The sequence below is a fragment of the Synchiropus splendidus genome, chromosome 8 (genome assembly GCF_027744825.2).
Source record: "Synchiropus splendidus isolate RoL2022-P1 chromosome 8, RoL_Sspl_1.0, whole genome shotgun sequence".
Taxonomy (NCBI): domain Eukaryota; kingdom Metazoa; phylum Chordata; class Actinopteri; order Syngnathiformes; family Callionymidae; genus Synchiropus; species Synchiropus splendidus.
Window position 1 is genome coordinate 26,141,801 of NC_071341.1, and position 24,235 is coordinate 26,166,035.

A 24,235-nucleotide genomic window follows, 5' to 3' on the forward strand; every position below is an offset into this window, starting at 1 on the left:
GGGGCCGTGATGGATCAGCCAACCAGGACGCTTTATCTTGAACTCAGCAGGTGGCGCATGAGCCCGGCTCCAGACGCGCGCGAAGAGGAGGAGCAACCGAGCTGACATAGCATTGATGACTTGACATGCACGAATACCTCATTCAGATTGTTTTTCATTTATGGGAGTGTTCACAACCACTCAGTGTTTTATCATTTGTCATGTCTTCAGGCTCAAGATATTTGAATTGCATCAAGTTTCAATAAATATGGTGACTTGATTTTGTAAAACGTTAAAAACAATCAGCATATCTGTCAGAGTCAAGGATCGCTCAAATACGCGTGTAGAGTAGGTGCTCTTGTTTCTACGTCGATAATCTATGGTGTATTTTCTTAGTTGCAAGAGAAGAGTTCATTAAAAAAAAGCAGCGTGATCAGAGTGCATGTGTGTCATGTTTGAACCTTGAGAAACTTTCGTCTTTGTAAGTCAAAAAAATGTTCATAAATGATCACTGAATATGTTATATTTGTAGTTACAATACACAAGAAACCTCCATAAACCAAGAAGAAAATCCCTTGTGTGCGGCTGCACAGCTGCACAGTGGCACTTGTGGTGAGGACAGCACATCACAAGCGCAACCAGACTAAATTGCAACAATCATATTGTTTAATTTTCCAAACATTGACGTGTGCATCAAGTTGTTTTTAGAAAACTGATACAGAATTTCCAGAATATAAAACAAACCAGTGAAAACGTGACAAATAAAGGACATCTAATCCTAAAAATAATATATATATATATATATATATATATTTCAATTTTTACCAAAAATATAGACGCAAATAATCTGAAGTCCACATTTGGATTAATCATAGCTTGAGTTTTCAAAACAATATTACATTTATAGTTTGATCTGTTAGTGTTTTTTCCCCTTTTTCCTGTCAGAGGATTTGCGCCACTGCTGGTGTCCGCCTCCTCGCCCCGCTCTGGACGCTCTGTTCTCCTGCCATGTTGGCATCGGGGGTTCGATTTCCCCTGGTCGCCCTCCTCTGTCTGGGACGTGGCCCATCAGTTTCTACAATAAAAAAGGAGGACCCATTTAATATGTGAATAAACGCAGATGCTTCCCTGTGCATCGCTGGGATAACCTTGTACACAGCTGTGCTCTTTCCAGGCCTGACTGGCTGAATCCTGGACTGGTCTTCTCTGGCGGCCAGCACACGGGGCACAGACACTTGGGAGGATTCAGCGATGGAGGCCAGAGGTGGAACTGAGGCCAGAGCTGCACAGCGCTCCTGCAGGAGAACAGCCTCCAACTGAAAAGGCAGCCCCTCAGTGCAAAACTGTGGCGTCGTACCTTCTGCTTTTCACCCCATGCAAACGACTCCAGGGTCACCTGGAAGCGCGTCACCATCATCTTCTGTCGGCAGCTATAGTCGTCCTTCAGAGCTTGATTTAACTTCACCAGCTGCATCTGGGGAAGAGTAGGAAGAATCCCAACGATGTCAAATGATTGATAACACGACATTAAAACTGCTGAGTTACTTATTTTAAAGACGCTAAGACATAGATTTCTATATGAATAGATGGGTCATTTGTTTTCATTAACGGCAAAATTCAAATGGGACAGCAGGTGGCAGCAGTGCCACTCAGTCTACAGGATCCACTACTCCTCAGTTCCACCTGATGTTGTGGACATTTTCCCAACAAAAGATGTTTAAAAACTCCAACTCACCCACTGTGCCGCGCTGAGCTCCTTCTTCAGTAGAGGCTCACTCATGTCTTGAGATGGAAGAGTGCTAATTCTAGACTCCACCTAAAAGACAAGAGTTACACAGGCTCCATTCCAGTATCATGACAGACGTACCTCCTGCAGCACATCAGTACACTTAGAGGAGGCATCCATGTTGAGAGCTCGGAGCAGTAATATCCACTCTGCTTGTGTCTCCGCCTCTCGTGTGTCATTGGAGGAGGAGGCGGAGTCGATAACGTTGGCATTTTGATCTTCGACTCGTTTCTCTTTGACAGCTGCATCGAGAGTAGCTGGCACTTCAGGATGCAGTTCTCTGCACTTCAACATTTGCGCTGCTTGTAATTCTGACACCAGGAACTCTGTAAAAGATTTTTTTAGAAATAGCAACTTCTAAACATCAAGAGAGCTGTGGTGCGCTGTGTAGGTCTCGTGTGCTGGTAAAAGCCAAAGACAGAAAGACGCCAGGGTCAAATGAAGTCAGTCGGAAGCCTGTTCAGCCCGAGAAGCCAAGACTGCAGCTTCCTTATTCCTTCAGAAAAACTCTATTATTTCCAACAACTTTGGCGCCCTGTCACCATGTTGCTAGCTTCAAGCGCCACAGACACCAAAGGCTGAGAGATTCACACATGAATCATGTAGTTTCTATTAAATCACCTGTGACTCTGTTCAGTGCTGGCAAGTCCAAGATCTCAGAGGTTGCCAAACTGAGGGGAGAGTGCAAGTGTGAGAGGAGTTGCCTCAGCTCCTTCCCCAGCAGCACATCACCAATCCCAGCGGAGTCTGGAGCGCGCACACACACACACACACACACACACACACACACACAGACACACACACACACACACACACACACACACACACACACACACACACACACACACACACACACACACACACACACACACACACACACACACACACACACACACACACACACACACACACACATATGCTCATTCCTTTGTCAACGCAGATACACATGTGATGAGTTAGACGGTTTACCCTGCGGTTCTGGGCAGAAGGTCTTGAGCTGTAGCATCAGCCAGGTGAGCAGAGGACACGGAAGCTCGTCACAATCGCACCGGGAGACGCACCTGCTACCTGGATACCTAAGGTTGAAAACGAAAGTTGCTCAATGAACTCTTGCTTTGATTCTGCAAATCAAAAGAGCAAACGCATGAGCCCTAATTGAATTTATGAATGCATTTGAAGTTTCGATCACGGAATGACACATCTAAATGACCATAAAACAAGAAGATAGTGAACTTGAAATTACTTCCTGGAAAGGTTTGTAGTATTTTACTGGAGTAAATAAGGAAGGGCAACATCAAATTAATACAATCAAAGTGCCTTACCCCAATGACTTAATAGCAGAAACTGTCACTTTATTTCGCTTCTCCATGTTTGTCGTAAAGGCACGAATCTGTGGACTCGAGCGTATTTACGAGGCGCTTCTTCTTCTGCTATTTATTTATTACACTCGGTGGCCACAACGCCTCCAACAGGATGCGCGTGTATTGACGCGAGTGGGAAGTGATTGGAAAACAAAAGCAATCAAAAATAAGCGGCATTTCCATGGAAAATAAACACAAATATGAATCAGGTGTGCTGGACATGTCCTCCATGAAAAGCATGTGATACATTTTGACCATTTATTTGTATTGACGGCAACAATTGCTATTGTTTTTTTTGTGATTTATCTTCTAATTTGTATAGCACTAAACTCTCCTGGATAAATCGATATTTGTTGCGTAGAAATCCTAACCTGTCCATCCAAGCAACCTTTTTTCTTGCCGGCTTATGTTTTCCAAATGGCTCTACAGTTTTAATGCTCTTACGAGGCGCCATAAATATGGATGATTGCTCTAGAGTTTATGGAGACCTGAGGGAGTCCTTTTACAGTGCTGGGTGGAAGAAAGAAGCAAATCCAACATAGGACAAAGACCTATGAAAATGCAGAAACAAGTGTCTTTAATTGTTATAATCTATCAAAATAATAGCCACATTGTGTTTCAACCACACACACAACTATAGAGAATAATTTCAAAGCAAATGTAACCATCCATCCATATATTTGTCTTCACTGCATGTAGTGCTGTATATGCTGTATATTTCTGTCCTCTGCTTCATGAGATTTACATTTCCATGTTGTTTATTTATACAGTACATCATGCATTTGATCAGGATCTCACAAGAATGGTGATCTTTTGTGGTCTTTCAGCTCTGTTCATGTAATGACAGACTTACTGTTACAGTGCATTTGTCAAATGACAAAGTACTGAAATATACAATTAATCTCCTGTATGGTGGTCCAATCTGGTTTGTTTTCATAAAATATGCAAGGTTGGTCTAATAGACTGAGATTAGATTATTGATTCAGTCCTGAGGATCGTCATTGTGGCGCCTAAATGATCACATAGATAACATAGATTTGGATGTAAATGTTAAGTAAACTAAATACAGTGCTTAGTTTTAGGCTGGTATTGCTGAGTAATTTTTAATCCTTGCTATTTTCTCGAGTCATCACCATCACTTCCTGCTCGCACACATTGTTGTGCACACTCATGTCTGTGTTATTTTCACATCAGCAAATGACAGCAGTCATTCTCCCCTCAGTTATTTCCACTCCCTGCACACAGCTGGAGAAAACAAGCGGTGACGTCAGCATGGTAAACCAAAGAGCCACGCTGGAGTGATGAAGTCTGTGCTTTCATGACAGTCGAGTCTTTTGTCAGACAAGCAGGATGTCACTTCCTTGAACATAAAAACATCATGCCTGAGCGAACTTTTGTTTCTCAGTGTACCGCATGGGTGTCTGTGTTAAGACGCAGGCAGCCCCAGTTGGAGATGATAAAGTGAACATCAACAATGGTGACACAATGGTGCGCCCGCTGAGCTGCGACATACAGTGCTTGGACGCTTGCTCGCTCCCTGCTGCCATATGTGCGCAGGCTGTGAGCTGCGTTCCACAAAAGCTGTGACGTGCGTCAGGATGCCAGGCTCTTTATTCCTCTGACTCTTCAACATTTTCTGAAGGTTGACCTCTGACCTCTGGCACGCTCCCAGACAAAGACAACAGACGCCCTCTCCCCTCCCTTTATGGCTTGGTTTGAGAAATGCCCGACAGCGTGGCATTACATTTGCTTCATATTTATATATTGGTTCATATCTTTCTTTCACAAATTATGTTGCCTCTTCCATTTCTAACGTTTGTTGAGTAACACTTTTTTTTAATAAAGGCAGGGAGTGAGGGGTCTGTTGTTCATGTCAATTCATAGTCAAGTGTGACAGGTCAACCCGATCGTTGGTCTACATTAATGTCTCGGTCCCCATGTTGGGCTTCTTATGCTAATGTACCATGACGCTCGCGCGTCTTCCTTGGGCGTGCTCGTGATGCTGTCTTCTTTATTTGTCACAAGTTCATTACAACGCCACCCACAGGCCTGACCAATGTACTACATCAATTTAAATCAACACGCACCAACCAGGAGTAAATACTTGTTTACTATGACCATTGACTGATTTAAACAGAACTTCAGCTGTAATTATAAATTTTTAACGGTTAGGATTATTACCACTTGATATATAACATTTGATTTATGCAGACTGTTCTATATTTATAATGTGTTTGAGAAATTGTTTTTTTTTTACTAACTTGAACTTGTGCGCGTGAGTGTAGCGTTATGAGCAAGAATGATCGGTGACGTCACTTTAAAGAGGGTTGTTAAGATGAGGCGGTGCGCTGTACTCAAAGCTGTAATGGTTTCATCAGCCTGATGGTGATTTTCCATGAGGACAGGTGATCGGGACAAGACCACGCCCCTTATCAGACAGCCTCCAATCACAGCCTCTCGGCTCCGCTTCATCCGGCGCTCCGTCCAACTCGCGGTTAGAACAGAGCAGCAGGTGCAGGTGTCAGGAGCGGGCGGGGCTCCTGCATCACTTCAGACACACAACTGAAGTGGCTCAGCTTTCTGAGGCAGCTTCAGTTGTCAGAAGGCGAGCAATGGACAGCGTGGCTGAATGGAGCTTCAAGTCCATGGCCATGGAGCTGGACGAGAACTTCTACGTGGACTACAGTGCGGAGGAAATGAGCCAGTTCCAGCGTCACAGCCAACTAGTGGCAGCTCTCAAACAAAAGGAGGAAGAGGTGATTCTGGCTGCTCAGCTGGGAAACGCTCTGCTGCTGGAGAACCGCGAGCTGAAGGAGCAGCAGGAGCAACTTCATGAGCACTTCACGGACAAGCTGGAGGTGAGCCCCGCTCTCTTTCACTCCATCGTCTGAGCGGGAGTCTTGCTGAAGTCAGTCCCGCTAGGTGCAGACGTGGATAATCGCTTTTGAATCATGTTTTGACCCCGTTTCCGTTTCCAACAATGACAGCGCTCAGTCACACCGCGCCTCACCACTCCGCTTACTTACAGTCTTGCTCGTGTTTATAGTCATACTGCAATACTGCCTCTTTCTTGGTTTCTTACCACCAGCATAACTACTACTGGGACTGCTTGGTACTTTCACTCTATCTATTTGATGCCATGACTTGCAATACTACCACACTGGCTAAAATGTACTATTACTCGACACTCGAAAAAAACATACATACTGCACCTATTTACTCTGCGATTAATTATACTTTAACTGCCTTTATTTTTATTGCCATTATACTGCTGTTGCTGCCTTTTTAAACGTGTCTGCCTTCTCCTTTTATTCTTCTTCTTATGTTGTGCTCCATCTTAGAGACACAACGTACTTCTATAAATATTATTTAAATAGCAGCTGCTCATTGTTTTCCCTCTCTTGTCTAACTTAAACTAGACTGCTATTGCTGCTGATGGGCTGCAGACCACGCTACCATCAATCTATAATTCTTCCTAAGTAGTCCGACCTATTTCTTCTGTACTGATACACATTATACTGGATTGCTTTTGCTTTATTTACATTATATTTATATTTATTTTTTCACTGTTTTTGGAAATCATGTAACCGGCTGAGTACTTCTGCCTTGGCTGCTGCTGTTAAAGCGTGTATTGTGGTACTAGTAATAATTTTACATCAAACTACTACCTTGCTTAAAAACACAACTTTGCTAACTCTGCACTCTCACATGTCAGTGTTCTTCAGCCATTCACACCTGAGTTATGAGGGTTAATACTTTGGGCTCAAGCTGATATTTGCTGGATGATGTTCACGTGTGCTCTGCCCGGAGTCTTGTTCCAGTGTTGTTCTTGTGTCCACCTGCAGGAGCTGGAGCAGGACAAACATGCGCTGCGGGTCAAGCTGGAGGGCTGCCAGTCCCAGTGGGAGAGCCAGGTGGGCGACCTGGAGAGGGACGTGAGGGCCCTCAGTGCTCAGGTGGACCAGCTGACGCAGGCCCTCAGCCAGGCGGAGCGAGACCAGAGCCGGGCTGAGCTGGAGCACAGTGAACACACGCAGCAGTTACGGGAGCAACTCAACACCGTGAGTCACACGGACACTGACGCTCAGTTCGTTCTCCTACTACACTCAAGCTCGACTTTTCAGGCTGAAGTGGGCCAAGGTTGCGCTCTCAGGTCTTTTTCAAGGGTTCTCTTGACTTCCGAGTTACTATTACTGGTGAAAAATACTTCGCATCTTATCAGTTGAGGAACTATTGCAGCACTGGAAGTGAGGCTGGGCTTAGTCCTACTGGATTTTCTGAATCTGCCCATGTTTCATCGGGAATACACATTTGTTTTCATCCTTTGCCTATCAGGGTGTTGACTGTTGCAGTGCAATGTGGGGCTCGAAGTATGAGTATTTGAATTGTTTTGGCTTGTGGCTCATTAATACTTGACAGAGGACTTTATGGTTCGGTTCAGCCCCTGGAGTGCCCCCCATACTTTGAGTCTGACGTGGCTTCTCCAGACTGCCTTGATTCGTTAGTATAAATCCGGCTTATGTTTCTTAATAATTGGGTTATTTGTTTGGAGACGAGTCAAAGCTCTAAGGCCAGTCATATTATATGAATGGCAAGAGTTTTTATCACTGTGCTTAGTCACATTTGCATACAATAAAATCACTTCACATAATGAAATGGTGAAACTATAAAGACACATGATATTAACAAGTGCGAAAAAGTTCTTCACTCACTCCACGAAACAACTTGTTATGATTAGCTCAGCCTAAATCTAGTCCACAAAGTTAATTTGTAGCATTCATAAATGACGTAGTGCGGTAGATGATAAATGTAGCGTCCAGCTGATTCCGCATTTAAGCGTCACACTGTGATCATCGGGAACTTACAAGGAAAGGACATTTTTATGGCGTCTTATCTGTAGATGACGACCTTGAGACGGTTCCTCACCCTAACAAGTGGGTTTGTTTTTTTCCCCATGTCTGGGAACCTCCTGCTTCTAGTCATAAGCAATGAGTAAGTCTCAGCTCTGAAGTTAAAAATGAATCCGAACTTCCACCCCTGAGTCAAAGTCCACGGAAAAATGAACAAAGAAAGTCGTCCAGGGTCTGAGTTCTTCATCACGCCTCAGGAAAACCACAATTTTAGCTATCTTTGTTTGGGTTGCTCAAGGAAAAGGAAGTAGAAAGGACATTTAGCTAGTCTCTGCATATGGGTGAGAGAGCTGTAAAAGTCACGCTGTCTAGTCGCGCAGAGTGAAGAACGCAGGAGAATCTCATGCCGACTGAATATCTGCCTGTTAGAAAAGGAGTCGACTGTTTCGACCTGCCAGGGTGAGTCTGTACACACAGGAAATGTTTGTTTGTGTGAAAGATCGAGATCAGTACACGTTCTGCTGGAATGCTCAACTAGGCTCAGTTACTTGAATTTATACCACAACTTGTGTTTGATCTAAGCCAGAAAAGACAGCTGTAAAGCTCAGCGCAGCTACTGTCCTATCAAGCTACATGGCTTCTGTTCTTGCTTCAGTGAAAGACCGAGTGCTGCTTAGTCTGAGGAGCTGTGATGCTATGTTTTCAGCTACAGTCAGCAACAGCACTTCTGCTTTAGGTTTCCATGCACAATCCCTGCTGGCGGTGAACATACAGTCCTCAGAATGATTTATCAAAAACTTTAGCTACTTTCTTAAGGAACAAACCTGTTCACAGCCGTCTATTAAATACTGTCCTGCCAGCGAATCCATTCACCACCGGCTAACCACAACTGCATTTAGGTCTGATAACTCGTCTCCACCTCTCAAAATAAAACGTCTTCAAACGCAAAACTCTGATTTCTGTCCGACAGGATTCATGCGAGGAAGCTGGACCTCGATCAAACATTTTGAACTCCAGAACTGGGGACAAAAAAGTTATTTTACGTGACCCATGAGAGTGTTAAATACATATTATTTCATGCACAACAAACAGGAGCCCACTTCTAGTCCAAGCTTTGCTACTCAACAGGTTATTGTTGCCTCAGCACTTGGACTGTGTTAAAAGTTCTGTCCCTTTGAGTGTCCCCCTTTGACACCATGACGGATCTTAATCTTCACCTTTTCTCAAAACTCTTCTCGCCAGCCTGACCAAAAAAGAAGCCGGTGCTTGTTTGAAGTGTGCGCAACATCCCAGATCAGGCAGTGAAACTTGAACATGCGTGGAATCAAAGGGGCGACACCTGAGAATTCCCTTTGTTTATTAGCAGCCTCGGAGCACGGCACATATTCAGGACATATTCCAGGAAATCGTTGCTGCGACTCCTTTTCCGGCCACAGTGGAGGAAGCCTGCCCACAACATTGTTGATGTTGGACATGCAGTCACATGGCCGATAACCTGCGGTACAATAACAGCTGTGCTGCTGGAAAGATTCCCTTCAGTGGAGTGATGTCATTCTGTTTTTGTGACTTCGTTGCCAATGTTATCTTTCCTGTTAGTTTTCACACGCAAAATGCTTGTTATAATATTATCACAACTACATTTCAATGTTTTGGTATTTGGTACTTGGTTATCTGTTGATGCCCCTCCAGAGATAATATTTTTAAAACAATATGACAAAAAAAACAATATATTGGACATTGTTTAAGATCACGCCGGGCCACTTGAGAAAGATGTTCTCTCTCCATCGTTCCAGAATCCGTCACTTGGTTGTTAGACAACTGTGACAAATCCCTCCTTGTGTTTCCCAGAGGGGCCCCTCCTTCTGACCCCTGCTGGCATCAGAGAGAGTGATAAAGACAATAGAAAGGGGAGAGATATAAATCTTTCATTTGCTCCTTCAGATGTTTATAGGCACGCTCAAGCATCCCATCATCCCCAGGGAAAGCCGTCTTTTCGCAGTGCTCCCTCAGGGCCCCTGTGGTGGCTTGGGTAGTCATCTGCCAGATACCTCAGTGGTTGGACTGGTAGCTTTGGGGGCCCTTGTGAGGGGATTTAATCTGTAGCTTTGTGTCTGTGACAAATGGAGCGTCCCTTTCCACTTCAGTTTGTGGTGGTACTCGGTGGGTTGCTACCACTGTTGTAGTGGAGGCGCGAGGTGTTGCACCCATGCCACTTGTCTATTTTGACAAACTATAAAATGAATAATTTTATACTTCTCTCTGGGCTCATTTTAAAGCGTATGACTATAAGTTTAATCCTACAAGTGCAGTGTTGGGAAGGGTTGGAATTACTTGTTCTGTGGTCCCTTTCTCCAGGACATTAATACTGAGAAGACTATCAGACCATCCACTTAAGAGGCCACTCAAAACTCAAGACTGGAGGGTGATGAACCATGTCTTTACAGAATTGCTCTTTCACTCACGTCCCACTTCAAAAGACCCAGAATACACTGCAACAGTCGAAGCCAGTGAAACCCTTCCTGAAGCTGATTCAGACCAGTCACTAGCATTTGTTTTGCTCTTGTTTTCATTCTTTTTTCATTCATTTAATTGTCTTGTGCGGGCTGGAGCGAGACACCCTTGACACATAGACTGATAACCACTCACACTCGCTCTCACACTTGCTGACTGTTCCAAGTCATCATGTAACCTCTGAGTCCAAATGTTTTTTGACTCTCCAAAAGAGCCAGTTTTGGCAGATAAGGACGATCTACAAAGATGCCCAGAATAAATTGCCAAAGGGAAATCTTGAAACGTTACGTTTGAACGGCAACTCGACAAACACGGGGCCTGCTTTGCTGCCACTTCTGTTGTGTAACACTTGATTATGTCACCACTGTGTCCTCTCCATCTGCTGTCAGCCGACTTTTATCGTGTATTATTTGGCAGCGAGGGGACCTGACAGGAACCTTCAAACTGCTGAGTAGGAGAAGCTCCTGACTGTGGAGTTCAGAGCATTTAATCTCTCTCTTAAAAATGTTGAACATCTCAACTAGTTTTTCCCAAGTCAAACTCGATTACACCTTTTAATGGAATAAACTTGTTTTTGTTAAGGCCAGTCCACATTATAAAATCATTTCCCATATAGCATGTTTTCTTTATAATGTTCTTGAATAGAACAAGTCTCAATTTGCTGTTGTTGGTTTATGACCGTTGTAAGTGGTAGCCCAACATGTGGTTCGTATTTTCGTAAGACCAGTACCATAGTGATTCTGATATTTGTGAACTCTGAAGTTGCAAAAACAGCCGGCAGCTAGTCCCCGCATCATAACACCAGTCTCATATTCCTTCCGCTGCAGGGCCGCTAGCAGAATAATAGCAGCACCTAATCTCCTCCTCTCAGCCAGGTATCATCCTGTTATTCTCATCTGCTTCTGCTTAAACAAGCAATCTGCTCTGATGCTCAACTATTTTTGGTGCCGGTTCTTGTAATGCTGGGAGAGATTTTCTCCTTCTCCTACTCGGCTTATTTACCTTATCTTTTGCTTGTGTACAGTTGGATTGCTGACGGTGTGTATGAGACTCAACCTGCTCCTCTGTGATGCATCATTGACTTGCTCCCTGTCCAAAGCTGCATTTCTGTTGGATGTCACGATGTGTCTGTCTGCAGGCGATGGAGGTGGAGAGAGCCATGTCCAGCGAACTGCAGAGCCTGAAAGTGGAGCTCCAGCAGAAGGGAAGCCACAACAGACTGCAGGACGAGGAGCTCATCAGCGCTCTGAAGGAGCAGGTGACAACAGCGCTTGGCATTAGGGATGGGCAGGAAAGGAAATGCTTATCACAGCCAATATTCATTCAATATCATTAAAACAATGTGTACATTTGAGTTTTACGGTCTGAAGTTTGAGAGTTCCTCTTGAAATGTGTTGGATATTTGGCTGCTTCTCTGAAGATAAAATACAGGTTTTGGTCAACTGATTTCAGTGACTTTTCTTTTTACTTGAGTTATTCTCTGCTACTCAAGTATAACCAGATATCATTTCAACTTGCGCAGAATATTTTGGTATTGTTCCCACCTGTGGTCAAAACACTCAAAACAGTCACTAACAAAAGTGACTTCCTGGTTTTTTGTTCCAGGTTCAAACTACCAAACCCTTGAGCAGTTTAGGTGTGTATATACTGTCATAAAACCACGAGAGGTTTCATATCTAGTTAGTGAGCCCGTGTGAGTTGACTGAGACCACATAATATTGCATAATATAATGTTATATAATGTTCTCAAGGCAATTTAAAATGTTCAAGTTGTGTCCTTATCTAACTGACGTTCCAGAGAAAGATAAACTTCATCTGTTTAGTCCAGTCGGAGTTCAATCTTTGACCTCCTGGATATACGTGCTTCAACTTTTCATAGTTTCTTTGGAGAGGTTGATCATGTGCTGTGATTCTGCAGGTGCTGCGTCTCAGTCAGAGGGAGCAGGTTCTGGAACAGCGGTTGGAGAGTGTAAGCCAGGAGAACACGGAGCTGAGGACAAACCTAACCTCTTTACAGACCCGCCTGTCTCTGCAGGACCAAGTCAAGCAGCAGCACAACCAGCAGGTGTGGATGCAGAAACACACGCACACTCAGCGAGCTGCCCATTAATATGACGTCACCCACGCTTCTATCAAAAGGCTTGACAACAAAGGGGCTTTTGTCATTCTCTGCGGTGAACTGACTGTCAGTCAGATAAACAGTGTCACGACACAATAAACTCAGATTGTGTAACCTTTCATTCAGAGCACCACTCGAGTTTGTTAAGTTTCGTTTGAGACTGGAATCTGGAGGGTCAGGATCTCTGGAACACTTCACCCACTGAAACATTCTAAAGCTTCTGTCTCTGTGTAGATTGTCTCTAATCCGCACATCACAGCAGCTCCATTTCTCTCTTCCTGATTCTCTTCTGTCTGTCGTCTGTTCCACCCTGCCTGCACTCTCCTCTTCAACACCTTTCATCTCTGTCAATACTGCCATGTTTGAGTCCAAAAACCTATCTGTTTTCACTACCTCTCATCCCTTCATCTACCTGACTTTCATCCCCCCGTTTCTGTTTGCTGTTTTTATCAAGCCGCAAACACAAAGTTGGGTCTTGAAGTCTAATGGTCCTTGGGTTTGCAGTTGGCTGAGGCGTTGCAGGCGGCGGAGGTGTCCCAGGCTCGTTCCCAGCAGCTCCAAAGTCTGGTGGAGGAGCTTCAGGAAGAGCTGTCGCTGCGAGACTCCAAAACGCCTGGAAATATTTCTCTGCTATCTGAGATGGAGGAAAGTTTAGACGCCACCGGAGTCAGCAAAAAGGAGGTATTTATTTTTCTGATATCTGGAATACACAGAAGGGCAAGCTTGCTGAAGAAGAAGAAGAAGATGATAAAATGTTTTCTAGAACACTTCTCGCGCGTCTAGATACACCTTTGCAGGATTTTAATATTTCTATATTTGGTATGTTTCGATGAGCACCTGGCCATGCATCAGGCATTTAAATTTAATGTAAACAAATGTGAGTCCGTTAAACAGAGGAGACCTCTCTCTGATGAATATTTGATTGCCATGCAAACCTTTCTGCACCACTGAGCTTTGCTAGACATTGTATCAAGAAAACCATTCTTGCTGAGAGGATCAGGGTGACTGAACAGTGTGTGCAGGTTCTCTGTGACCGTGTGACTTGGTTCTGACGTACAATATGGTGCGAAGGCGAGAGTGAGCTGAAGAGGAGAAGAGCTGCTGAAAACGCCATTATTTCTCAGTGTACAACCAAGTAAATAAGTCACTTGACTGAGTGAATAATCAAAGAAACAGTAGTTGTTTTCCCACCATATTCCCATTCATAGGTGTTGTGCGTCTTTGGCTTTGTGTGATTACAGCTTTGCTGCGCAAGTGGCCATGATTAAATGAACCACCAGCCTATAAACAATGACCTGTTGTCTCCTCTCCGCCTCAGATCTCTCAAAAAATGGGATCCATCCTGCAGTCACTGCTGCCGCTGACCCATGACCCCGACGGTCAGGCAAAGTCACAAGTCACAGGGGAAGAAGAGGAGCTGAGGTCGATGCTGCAGCAGCTGGAGGAAGCAACGAGGACGCTAACACGCACCTCCAGCCCTCATGTACGGAACAGTTTACAACACCTACACAAGCTGCTTAATAAAAGTCTTCCATCTTTGGATGGTGGCCAGTCATGTGACTCCAGAGAGTGTCCACTGGTCACACCATGAACATTTTGGTAACCGAATAAGGCCCACCTGTTCCTCCCTCCCTGCCTTCAAGCTTCACCTGTAACAGGCCACCACGACAATATTGTAAATCACTGAGAAACTGTGACAGAAACCTGACCCCAGTGTAACGTCTGTGTCCAGCAGCTGAATCGAGCTTTTGTAGGGAGGACGGCTGATCAGTGTGGGAATCCGAGCGCAGAACAGGAGCTGAGAGATCAGGTAACAAACATGTCTGCTGGGGAGGGATGGACACGTATCGTGTTACTGTGGAGTCCCGTCCAAATACAGCACACTGTTTAGAACAGGTTTGATCGTGCGGTGATGTGCTACAAACCGTGATACGACTATTGTTTGACTGTGGACACCAGTGAATGAGTCTGCTGTTTGGTTGACAGAACGCTCGGCTGCGGCAAGAGAACGCCCAAATGAAAGAGACGTTGCGCAACTATCTGGAGCAGACTGAAGTCACCCACCAGGCTATCAGAGACCGTGACGAAGCCATTGCTAAGTGAGTCCTCTGTCCACTGCTGATGGCCTGCCTTGAGAGTGGATTTTAAACACTTGTTTATTCCCAACAACAGAAAGAACCTGATGGAAACGGAACTAGTACGATGCAAGAATGACATGATGTCCTTGAACAATCAGTTGTTGGACGCCATTCAACGTAAACTGGAACTGTCGCAGGAGCTGGAGGCCTGGCAGGTGAGCTGCTCTCTTTCGCATCCTCGCTCACCAAACCGACATAAATCTCTCAGAGTACCGTGGTTTAAACATCTTTCTCCACTCAGGACGACATACAAGTCATCATCAACCAGCAGCTGAGGTCACAGCAGCAGTCCGAGGTCACGCAAAAGAAGGCCACCCCCAGTAGTATTTCATTTTTTCGGAGGCCCAGCAAGACTGTTTCCACCAAGACGCGTCAGTCCATTTCCAGTTCCCCCTGGAGCACAGACGCCCTGCAAGAAAAGTCCCAATCCCCCTGGAAGGACTGGCTCAGACGGGGCAAGGTTTAGGAGTCTTCAGAGAAACTGTACTGCCAAAATGTAAATATGGAAGGAAGCTCATGAACAGAGAAATGTGATCGAGATGCATTTTTGTGTTGAAATGTGAAACACAATACATTTCAAGACTCCGTACACATCAGATTAAACTGTGAAACCAAGAGCATGTTCGAGACTTTGATTAGTTGTGCCTTATTTTGTATGATGTTTGTCATCATGGTTCATTATTCCTATGTGAGACTTGATATTTTCGCAGTGTTTGTTCAGGTCTTTCAACTGAACTTGTGAAGAAAGCGTGCGAGGCCATTCAGTTCAAAGCAGCATTTGTAATTGTAGTCAAAATTGTTGTTTTTACCATGTGTTTGGATGTGAAAAGCGCCTAGAAACTTCAAATGTAAAAGTTTGGTCACATAAACAAGCCTTTTTTGCAATTCCTTTTTTTACTCGATTCTGTAAAAACATGTCCAAGTGTGTTTGTAAACATGTTAACATTCATCTGTAATTGGTGTTTAATATCAATGACTGACATCTGAAATGAAGAATCCCTGATTAGACTGTTGTGTCTATGAGTCAAAATTAATTATCAGCTTGAATTGGCCAGACATTATTATCACATTTTTTTGTTAGTGCATGTTCAAAAGAAGGGAAGAATCGGGGAGGATCTCTACTTCCTGCTGAGAGCCATGACTACATTAGTTGGTCCCAGAGTCCAGTGCTGATCCTCATGGTTTTTGCCGACAGCACCACATGATTTCCAAACGCGCGTCTCTTGTCAAGCATGATGCGAGTCTATTGCTCTCTATGGTGATAGTGGAATGCTACCATCTCCTGGCGGTTCGAGGTACTACTCATAAATTGCTATTCGCAATATTATATATCGCATTCTAAAATAAATTTAAACAAAAACAAGTTCCTACTTGAATTTTATTTTACTTATAAACGATGTCGTTTGTTTAAAATGATAGTTGATAGTGTCACTGTGCATTTAAACCCATTGTGAACTAGATGGGGGCGGGGGGAAACAGACATAAACTATATTGACACAAGTTATATTTTACAAAGACTACATATGTTTGATGTATTTATTTGGGTCGTGATACGCGATTTCGCGTTACTCAGCAAAGCCAAGTATTCGTCTCATGCCGATGACGTAACAATTTATATTTACTGAGGAACTGACACTCGGTGTGGGAATTGCTTGCTCTCGTCTTGAACACGAACATTTGTCCATAAACAGGTACGACAGCCTTCTTCTTTTGTTGTTATGCATGACTCTAGCAGGTGTTAGTGCACTTAGTGGGACAGAAAGAAAACTGGCGTGGCGTTTTGACAGCTTAGCCCGTTAGCTAACTAGCTTCAGCCAGCTAAGGCGGCTCCTGTCAACTGAAACGAGGAAGATTTCCGATGACATCGGTGATATGCTGCCTTTCTGTCAAGCTGGAAAGCTCCATCATATACCAGGAGTTGTCGTGCTGTTCGTGCATTCATGATAAGTCTCCCTTTTTGCAAACACTCTGGCCAGTTCATAGCGGCCACTGTCCCACTGAGTGGGATGATATTCGTCGTTGAATATACACGTGTGACACAACAAGCGTTTCACCCGAATTTGTTATCGTTTCGTCGAATGAAACCCCCAGGAGGTTTTGAGTCAGCAACAACCGAGAAAGTGCCGAAGTATTTGACTGGTGGTGGTGCATCTACATCGGACTGTCATGTTGATAAACTACCGTCCTGTGTATTATTACTGGGTTTAACGCGTCCGATTTAATCGCGTTGCGTTTCACATATGCCGTGTCATCACTATCACCTACAGTGAATAGATGCGAGTTGACAGACGATCTCTCTTATTATGTATTTCATCTAAAGTATTAGATGTATTATTAATCTCCAAACCCTATTGTCTATTGCAAAGAGGGGCAGGGCTGCATACAAGAGGGTTTGATCGTGATATAATTCCAAGTTTCATACAATACATAGACCTAAGATTGTGATGGCATAAATATTTGAAGTAAATTTGTCTAGCTGTAAGTACAAAAACAGTGCCAACAAGAAAACACTAGAAGTCTGGGACTTTGCTTGTATTTCCTTGTTTAATTTAGGTGAGGTATTGGTAAGAAGGTTTAGCTGTATGTGCAACGATAATGGACAATTCTACAATTTCATATTAGTGGTGGCTCCCATATGAACTCCTCAAACAGCTGTGTTCCTCAAATAATCGATGACATCTATTGTATAGTGTTGTCTATACAACGCTTCTAATAACCACCTCGTCTTTAAGGACTGGGAACTTCAATGGAATACGTTTGAAGGCCCAGTGAGATGACTGACCAGGGCAACAACAACCAGAACATCTCCGGCAACCCTTTTGCTGCCCTCTTCAGCTCACTGGCTGATGCCAAGCAGTTTGCATCTGGCCAGAAACCATCTCAACCTCAGTGTGAGTAATGTCACGTGGATTTACCTAGCTATGTTCACATATCATATAATAACATGGCCAATTCTTGCCTTGTCGTTTCGGTCAGCAGTGGACGACTCCGGAGAGAGCCAGTCAGAGTCAGAGAATTCAGTGTCAGACAGCGTTGATGAGAACGATGACTCTGTGGCGGAGATCAGTCGCTCTTTCAGATCCCGACAAGAGTTGTGCGAGCAGCTCAATGTCAATCACATGATTCAGCGAATTTTTCTCATTACCTTGGACAACAGTGAGTAAAGGACGTTTGAACTCAAGATTCCGAGTTCTTTCTTCGGATGATGTTTGTATAAAGCCTCACTGTGACACTTATTACAAGTATTTTTAGATTCAGTGACGGGGTTAGATCCCTCCAAAAGAATAATACCTTGTCTCTCTTTTCAAGTGGCGGTGATCTTTCTGAACTTTATGGAATACTTTTAACACTAAATGTAATATTCCATTAATTTCCATTAATTGCATTGACTGTTTTCTTTGTATTCATAAAAGAGGTCTGTAAACCTGCTGCCTCCAACGTGTTGTATAAAGAGACCCTCTTTAAAAATCTTCGTTCACCATCATGAATGATTTAGTTACATGTGGAAACTATTTTGTGCTCATTATGCGTAACCGACCTGATGCTAATTTCAGTGTCTTTCTCAGGCGATCCCAGTCTGAGAGGAGGTAATGGGATACCGCCACGATGCGTGTACCTGGAGGAGATGGCTGCTGATCTGGATGGACAGGACTGGTTGGACATGGATAACATAGAGCAGGTCTCATGTGGTCAGGCAACATAGCAGCCAGAGATTCAGCAACTGAATTTCTGTTGTATTTTTGTTAGGCTCTTTTTAACCGATTGCTGGTGCCAGAGCCAGGGAACCATCTCATCTATATGACGTCCTGCAGCGCGGTGAATCTGTCCGCTGACCGTGATGCTGGGGAGAAATGTGCCATCCCTTACCTGTTCGCTTGTTACCAAAGGGCAAAGGAGGAGGTTGGAATGACACACTTTGACCCATCGCCCATCTTTTAGACATATGTGTAGAATTCGATCACATGTTTTGTTTGTAAATTAGGTGAAAAAGGTTCCAGAAAAGTTGCTGTCATTTGCAGTTCGCTGCAAGAATCTGACTGTGTCAGACACAAGGACTGTTCTGCTCACACCAGAGATCTATGTCAGCCAGAATATCTATGAGCAGCTTCTGGATCTGCTGGTGGAAGGCTTCAGTAGAGGGCGTAAGTCTCTGATATACTGTGTTTATGCTTTCTAATGCTCTACAATTTAACTTCTGTCTGTGATTATGACGCCCCTGCCATTCAGAGCAAGAAGAGGTGGTTGAGTTTGTTGAAGAAGTCATCGCCGGACTGCTTACTGACCAGGAGGTACGCACCTTTAAGGAGGTTATAATGCCGGTGTTCGATATCTTCACGGGTCGCGTCAAAGACCTGGACCTCTGTCAGCCCCTCCTCTACTACTACCTTGAAGTTCTGTTGTACTTCAGCCACAATAAAGACATTGCTAAGGTAAGACGTAACACAGACATTCATTCTTGCATTATAGTTTTGTTTTTTTAAAATTTGGAACCAAGGAACATTGCTTGACTTTTTTTTTTCTCAGGTATTAGTGGAACACATTCATCCCAAAGATCAAGCAAATGGTTTGCAGTACCAGAAAAGCCCACTGGGAGCTGTATTGGGTATCTCCTGCTTGTTGAAGACTCCTGGTGTTGTTGAGGGGCATGGCTACTTCCAGAACTCTTCACGTGCCAGTGTTCAGGAGACAAAGGTCCAGGAGGCAAACATCCATCAGGTGGGCAGATGCTGTTTAAACTCTCATTGTCAGTGAAAGATCATCCCTCCGCCTTGCCACATTTTATGAGACATCTATGGAGTTTGGTGTTGAAAGTGCTGCAACTGATCTGCACTGTATGAAACAAGATATGAATGCTTTAACTTGGATGATCTATACGCCACTCTTCTTCATGTGTTTCAGTTCATGGGCCAATTTCATGACAAGCTGCACCAGATCTTAAAAAACCTGCTCCAGCGATCGTGCGAGACAAGACACTTGCTGCTGTCGTGGTTGGGCAACTGTCTGCACGCCAACTCTGGACGAACCAAGATTTGGGCGAACCAGATGCCAGAGATGTTCTTCCAGATGTATGCCTCGGATGCTTTCTTCCTAAATTTGGGTGCTGCTCTGGTGAAGCTCTGTCAGCCATTCTGCAAGCCACGCTCGCCCAAACTGCTGACCTTTAACCCCACCTACTGTGCCCTGAAAGAGCTGAGCGAAGAGGAGCGGCGCAATCGAAATGTCCACGCAAGAGGTCGACTGTGAACGCTTTAATCGTGACCTTTGACCTCTGAGTGGATGCATGATCTTGTGTTATTTTATCATAATCAGGTTTGGACAAGGAAACCTGCTTGATTCCTGTTCCTCCGCAACAGCGAGTGGATTCAGGGGAGTCCTACAGCCTGCTGACCGAAAATCTCACCCTCACACAGCTAACCCTCCACTTAGGCTTCCACAGGTAGCTAAACTACCAGTGAAAATCACTAGTTTCCAAGGTCTTCATTTTGGTGTGGCCTTCTTACCTTGCATAATGACCCCACTGCGTTCTGTCTGTCTTTTTGTTCAGACTTCACGAACAGATGGCGAAGATGAACCAGTCCCTTCACCGGCTCCAGGTGGCGATCCAGGAGGCCCAGCGAACAGGAAACCCAATTAAGGATCAGCTCATTGAGCAGTTTGAGCGCCTGATGGTTATTTATCTGTCAACCAAAGCTGCCACCACACAGCCTGCCATGCTTCAGTGCTGCCTTAACCTTCAAGCGTCTACTGCCGCTGTGCTGGTTCAGCTTGGCATTGGAAACCAAGGGCCCGATCATGTAGCACTCAGTTTTCCACTGCCCTCCTTACAAAGTACAATGCTCTGCTATATACCAGGTAGGTCACATTTCAATGACTCTTTGTTCACGGGAGAAGACAAAACTAACATCAAACTCAAACCTCTGACTCTCCCCTGAAAGTAGAAAGCTTTTAAGTTGTGTCTTTTATTTTATTTTTAGATAATCATCATCACCTGCAATTTGTCTCTTTTTCATTTTCCAGAGTTTTTTGCTGAAAACTTGGGGGATTTTTTTATTTTTCTGCATCGGTTTGCGGATGAAGTTCTGGAGTCTTCTGCGGAAAATCTTGAATATATTTTGAACTTCATCACTATCTTCATGGGTTATGTTGAAAGGTACTGGATTCATCCACGTCACGGTTGCCTTGTTCATTTCTTAATGCTTTAACTGCACCCATGCAGGATGAAGAATCCCCATTTGAGAGCTAAGCTGGCCTTGGTGTTGGAATCCGTGATGCCTCACATGGGTTCAGTGGCACCTGGGGCTGTTCAACCCATTATGTTTCAGCGAGAGCGAGTCTTCTGCTCCTACAGACATGCTCCTCAGCTGGCAGAGGCCCTCATCACTGTGTTTGTAGATATTGAGTTCACAGGTGAGGCATGTCTCATGAATAGAAAGTGTGTTTACAGTACGTTCAACTAGTTGAACTGTGTGACCTCAGGTGACCCTCATCAGTTTGAACAAAAGTTCAACTACAGAAGACCCATGTATCCCATTCTCAAGTACATGTGGGAAAAGGAAACTTATAGAGAGAGTATAAAGGTATTATTGCATACCACCTCTGCAGTGGCTGCGATGCAGAGTTGATTTAGCATTGCTCTTTTTTTTTCCTCCAGCATTTAGCAGACTATGCATCTGAGAACCTGGAGGCCATGAACCCCCCTCTTTTCCTCAGGTTCCTCAATCTACTGATGAATGATGCCATTTTTCTTTTGGATGAAGCTATTCAGGTGAAATATTCTTTATCCCACCAGCGTTCATTCATGTTCTGTTTTTAACTGCGCGTCACAATATGTCAGTACTTGAGCAAGATTAAGGTCCTGCAGCTGGAGAGGGATCGAGGGGAGTGGGAGGACTTGTCACCTGATGCCAGAAGGGAGAAGGAGTCCAGCCTGCAGATGTTAGGAGAACTGGGCCGCTTCCACAATATCATGTCTAATGAGACCATCAGCACCTTGGCCTTCCTCACCTCAGGTCAGACGGGGGAGATTGGATTTTACTAATCCGTCACTTTGTATTTGTTTACCTCTGATATGATTGACTCCGCAGAGGTCAAGGGGATCTTTGTTCACCCTTTCCTGGCCGAGAGGATTATCTCAATGCTCAACTACTTCCTGCAGCACCTGGTTGGTCCAAAGATGGGCGCTCTTAAAGTCAAGGACTTCAGCGAGTTTGATTTCAAGCCCCAGCAGCTTGTGTCCGACATCTGCACCATCTATCTGAACCTCGGGTATGTTGAAGCTGCACGCTGTGACTAGAATGATGCCAAGCCTTTCACTTGGAAGACTGAGGTTAGGTCACCTGATGCTGAGGAACAGAGCTTTTTGCCAGCAAGCCAACTTCAGGGTGACTGTACTGAGACAGCTCCTTCAAAATGTCTCCGTGTTTGAAATTGTTTCAATATGGTCTCCAAAATAAAGGTTTTGTTTATCTGTGGCAGAGATGAGGAGAATTTCTGTGCTACGGTTCCAAAGGATGGTCGGTCGTACTCTCCCACTCTCTTCTCCCACACGGTCCGTGTACTGAAGAAGATCAACAAGCCCGGAGATATGATTGTTGCTTTTGGAGTCCTCGCTGACAAAATCAAGGTTTTTTTGTTTTGTTTTGTTTTGTTTTGTTTTTCATTTCAGTTGGTTGCGTGATCAGACATTTGAAATTGCGTGTGTGTCCAAGTCCCACGCAGACAGACAGCAACAGGAGGAGGAGACGTATGCGGATGCACCAGACGAGTTCATCGACCCCATCATGTCCACCCTGATGCTGGATCCTGTTCTTCTGCCTTCCTCCAATGTCACTGTCGATCGCTCTACTATAGCAAGACATCTCCTGAGGTGAGTTCCTGTCAAGAGATTTCCCTTATCCCTCTCTGTTTTCTCATCTCAATCTCTCGTCCTGGCAGTGACCAGACCGACCCTTTCAACCGCAGTCCTCTAACCATGGACCAGATCCGGCCAAATGAGGAACTCAAACAGCAAATCTTACAGTGGCTGGATAAGCACAAGCAGGCGGGGTTGCAGTTGGGACCCAGTGGCTAGCCGTGATCCTCTCTGTGAGAAACCATTACTGCCCCCCCATTTTCTCTCCTGCCCAAACCGTGTGTGCTCCTCTTCTTTTTGGCTAATCCATGGCGCAATTATCCCTGTGGATTCCTTCTGGCTCCTGCAGTCCGTCTAATATTCCATTAGCCTTTATACAGCCTTTAAACAGAGCGGATTATCTCTCTGACAACAGTCCAGACAAACTGTCGCTCACCAGCTGGAAGTCACAAAACAGACCTTTTTTTTTTTTTTTTAACTTCCATGAGTCGATACTAGGTCTATGTCTCAGTGCACACTTTAATCAGCATCATCACATAAAGAGCTGTGGCCGGGAAGATGGAGCGAACAGGACTTGTTGAATGTACAAGAACTTCTGACTGCTCAGTCGGCCCTAATGACGTTTTTATACCGTGGCACAGTTTTTAACTCCTCAACAGAAGGGTAGCGCTGTTTTAGGCTTTCATATTTGTTTTGTTTTTCACTATAATGCATCAAACTGCCTTTATTTTTCTTCCCCGGTACTTTAGCACTTTTGGATTGATATCAAAATATCTGCTTCATCTTTAAGCCAATAACAACAAAAGGATGAGTAGGGATGAAGAGTGAAGGTGATGTGTGTGAGTGACTTGTTTTGTTTATAACATTCATGTGAAGGCTTACGAAACCTTTTTTATAGTTTGTGAAATAGACCTGACTCGTCTTTTTGTATCACATTTCTTTTGCACCCTGTGCTTGCTTCTCATGAGCCATTTGACCTCCCACTGCAAAAAAAAAAAATCCACTGTGGGTGACTCTTAATTGAAGGCGTGATTGTGAGTTTGAGGGTCTTAGATGTTCCTTCCTGGCTCTCCAAGTATCTCACACGTTCGACAAACCTGAATCAGGTTAAGTTTTAAAGGCACAGTTGTGAGTACTTGACCCTTCATGTACCCAACTATTTTCAGAAACACTTTTGATTTATTAGATCTAGTCTTGGTTCATCTTTGACAGGTGTCTGAGCTGTTTTCCACCGGCTATCAGTCTCCTATCATTAATATCTTATTAATTTTTAAGTGATCACAGTCTGACTGCAGATGTATAGATATGGTGCCTAAAAAATGTGAGCCTCACAGAAATGTCAACGTGGCGGGGGGCAACTGGATTATCTCTTTTGAGATGTGATGCATTTTTTGGAATACAAAAATGAAATGAACTAAAAATCTGTTGCTTGAAGATGAAAGTGAATTGAACGAAGTATTTGTTGGCATGCCTGCTGATGCGTAAGACATTTCTACTACTTAATTGATCATGTGTTTTAAATGATATACTAATGTTATTTGATTATTGACTCCTGTACAGTATGATTCAAAATAAAACAAATGGAGTGACGATCCAATTTTGATTTAATTCTTCGTGCGAGTCTATTAAGTTAAAAAAA

General features: G+C 44.2%; 3 protein-coding genes across 5 annotated transcripts; 2 read left to right on the forward strand and 1 right to left on the reverse strand.

Moving 5' to 3' along the window:
* Nucleotides 1–530: 530 nt before the first annotated feature.
* Nucleotides 531–3,212, reverse strand: im:7138535 (uncharacterized protein LOC797998 homolog). Of its 2 annotated transcripts, XM_053873194.1 has the most exons (8): nucleotides 3,088–3,212; nucleotides 2,735–2,841; nucleotides 2,387–2,512; nucleotides 1,847–2,091; nucleotides 1,715–1,795; nucleotides 1,337–1,453; nucleotides 1,128–1,274; nucleotides 532–1,054 (listed from the first exon to the last, which is right to left on the reverse strand). In XM_053873194.1, the coding sequence occupies exons 1-8, from the start codon at nucleotides 3,132–3,134 to the stop codon at nucleotides 896–898; spliced, it is 1,029 nt and encodes a 342-aa protein (XP_053729169.1). In that variant the 5' UTR covers nucleotides 3,135–3,212; the 3' UTR covers nucleotides 532–895. The 2 variants fall into 2 exon arrangements, with proteins under 2 accessions (XP_053729170.1, XP_053729169.1); XM_053873195.1 differs by lacking the exon at nucleotides 2,387–2,512 and having other exon boundaries at nucleotides 531–1,054.
* A 2,440-nt stretch (nucleotides 3,213–5,652) lies between these two features.
* Nucleotides 5,653–15,740, forward strand: si:ch211-235m3.5 (BICD family-like cargo adapter 1). Of its 2 annotated transcripts, none has more exons than XM_053873853.1 (10): nucleotides 5,653–5,984; nucleotides 6,972–7,187; nucleotides 11,626–11,745; nucleotides 12,406–12,552; nucleotides 13,111–13,287; nucleotides 13,925–14,089; nucleotides 14,339–14,416; nucleotides 14,593–14,705; nucleotides 14,779–14,899; nucleotides 14,986–15,740. In XM_053873853.1, exons 1-10 carry the CDS (start codon nucleotides 5,739–5,741, stop codon nucleotides 15,208–15,210), a joined length of 1,608 nt encoding a protein of 535 aa, XP_053729828.1. In that variant the 5' UTR covers nucleotides 5,653–5,738; the 3' UTR covers nucleotides 15,211–15,740. The 2 variants fall into 2 exon arrangements, with proteins under 2 accessions (XP_053729828.1, XP_053729830.1); XM_053873855.1 differs by having other exon boundaries at nucleotides 14,342–14,416.
* A 556-nt stretch (nucleotides 15,741–16,296) lies between these two features.
* ube4a (ubiquitination factor E4A (UFD2 homolog, yeast)) lies at nucleotides 16,297–24,193 on the forward strand. The gene is made up of 20 exons (XM_053872603.1): nucleotides 16,297–16,435; nucleotides 17,477–17,635; nucleotides 17,724–17,900; nucleotides 18,311–18,423; nucleotides 18,492–18,644; nucleotides 18,727–18,886; nucleotides 18,972–19,174; nucleotides 19,269–19,460; nucleotides 19,644–19,977; nucleotides 20,055–20,181; nucleotides 20,290–20,597; nucleotides 20,763–20,895; nucleotides 20,962–21,152; nucleotides 21,222–21,322; nucleotides 21,397–21,510; nucleotides 21,580–21,754; nucleotides 21,830–22,010; nucleotides 22,221–22,368; nucleotides 22,454–22,611; nucleotides 22,680–24,193. Exons 2-20 carry the CDS (start codon nucleotides 17,518–17,520, stop codon nucleotides 22,813–22,815), a joined length of 3,222 nt encoding a protein of 1,073 aa, XP_053728578.1. The 5' UTR covers nucleotides 16,297–16,435; nucleotides 17,477–17,517; the 3' UTR covers nucleotides 22,816–24,193.
* The last annotated feature ends 42 nt before the right edge of the window (nucleotides 24,194–24,235 follow it).

Excerpts from the sequence above, each read along its gene's own strand:
- im:7138535 (XM_053873194.1), bottom strand. The coding sequence starts at position 3,134 with ATGGAGAAGCGAAATAAAGTGACAGTTTCTGCTATTAAGTCATTGGG. Across the intron at positions 1,796-1,846 it reads GTACTGATGTGCTGCAGGAG|GTGGAGTCTAGAATTAGCAC; the intron begins GTACGTCTGTCA and ends CTTGTCTTTTAG. Across the intron at positions 1,454-1,714 it reads AGCTCAGCGCGGCACAGTGG|ATGCAGCTGGTGAAGTTAAA; the intron begins GTGAGTTGGAGT and ends ACTCTTCCCCAG.
- si:ch211-235m3.5 (XM_053873853.1), top strand. The coding sequence starts at position 5,739 with ATGGACAGCGTGGCTGAATGGAGCTTCAAGTCCATGGCCATGGAGCTG. Across the intron at positions 5,985-6,971 it reads ACTTCACGGACAAGCTGGAG|GAGCTGGAGCAGGACAAACA; the intron begins GTGAGCCCCGCT and ends GTCCACCTGCAG. Across the intron at positions 13,288-13,924 it reads CCGGAGTCAGCAAAAAGGAG|ATCTCTCAAAAAATGGGATC; the intron begins GTATTTATTTTT and ends TCTCCGCCTCAG.
- ube4a (XM_053872603.1), top strand. The coding sequence starts at position 17,518 with ATGACTGACCAGGGCAACAACAACCAGAACATCTCCGGCAACCCTTTT. Across the intron at positions 21,323-21,396 it reads CTTATAGAGAGAGTATAAAG|CATTTAGCAGACTATGCATC; the intron begins GTATTATTGCAT and ends TTTTTCCTCCAG. Across the intron at positions 21,511-21,579 it reads TTTTGGATGAAGCTATTCAG|TACTTGAGCAAGATTAAGGT; the intron begins GTGAAATATTCT and ends ACAATATGTCAG.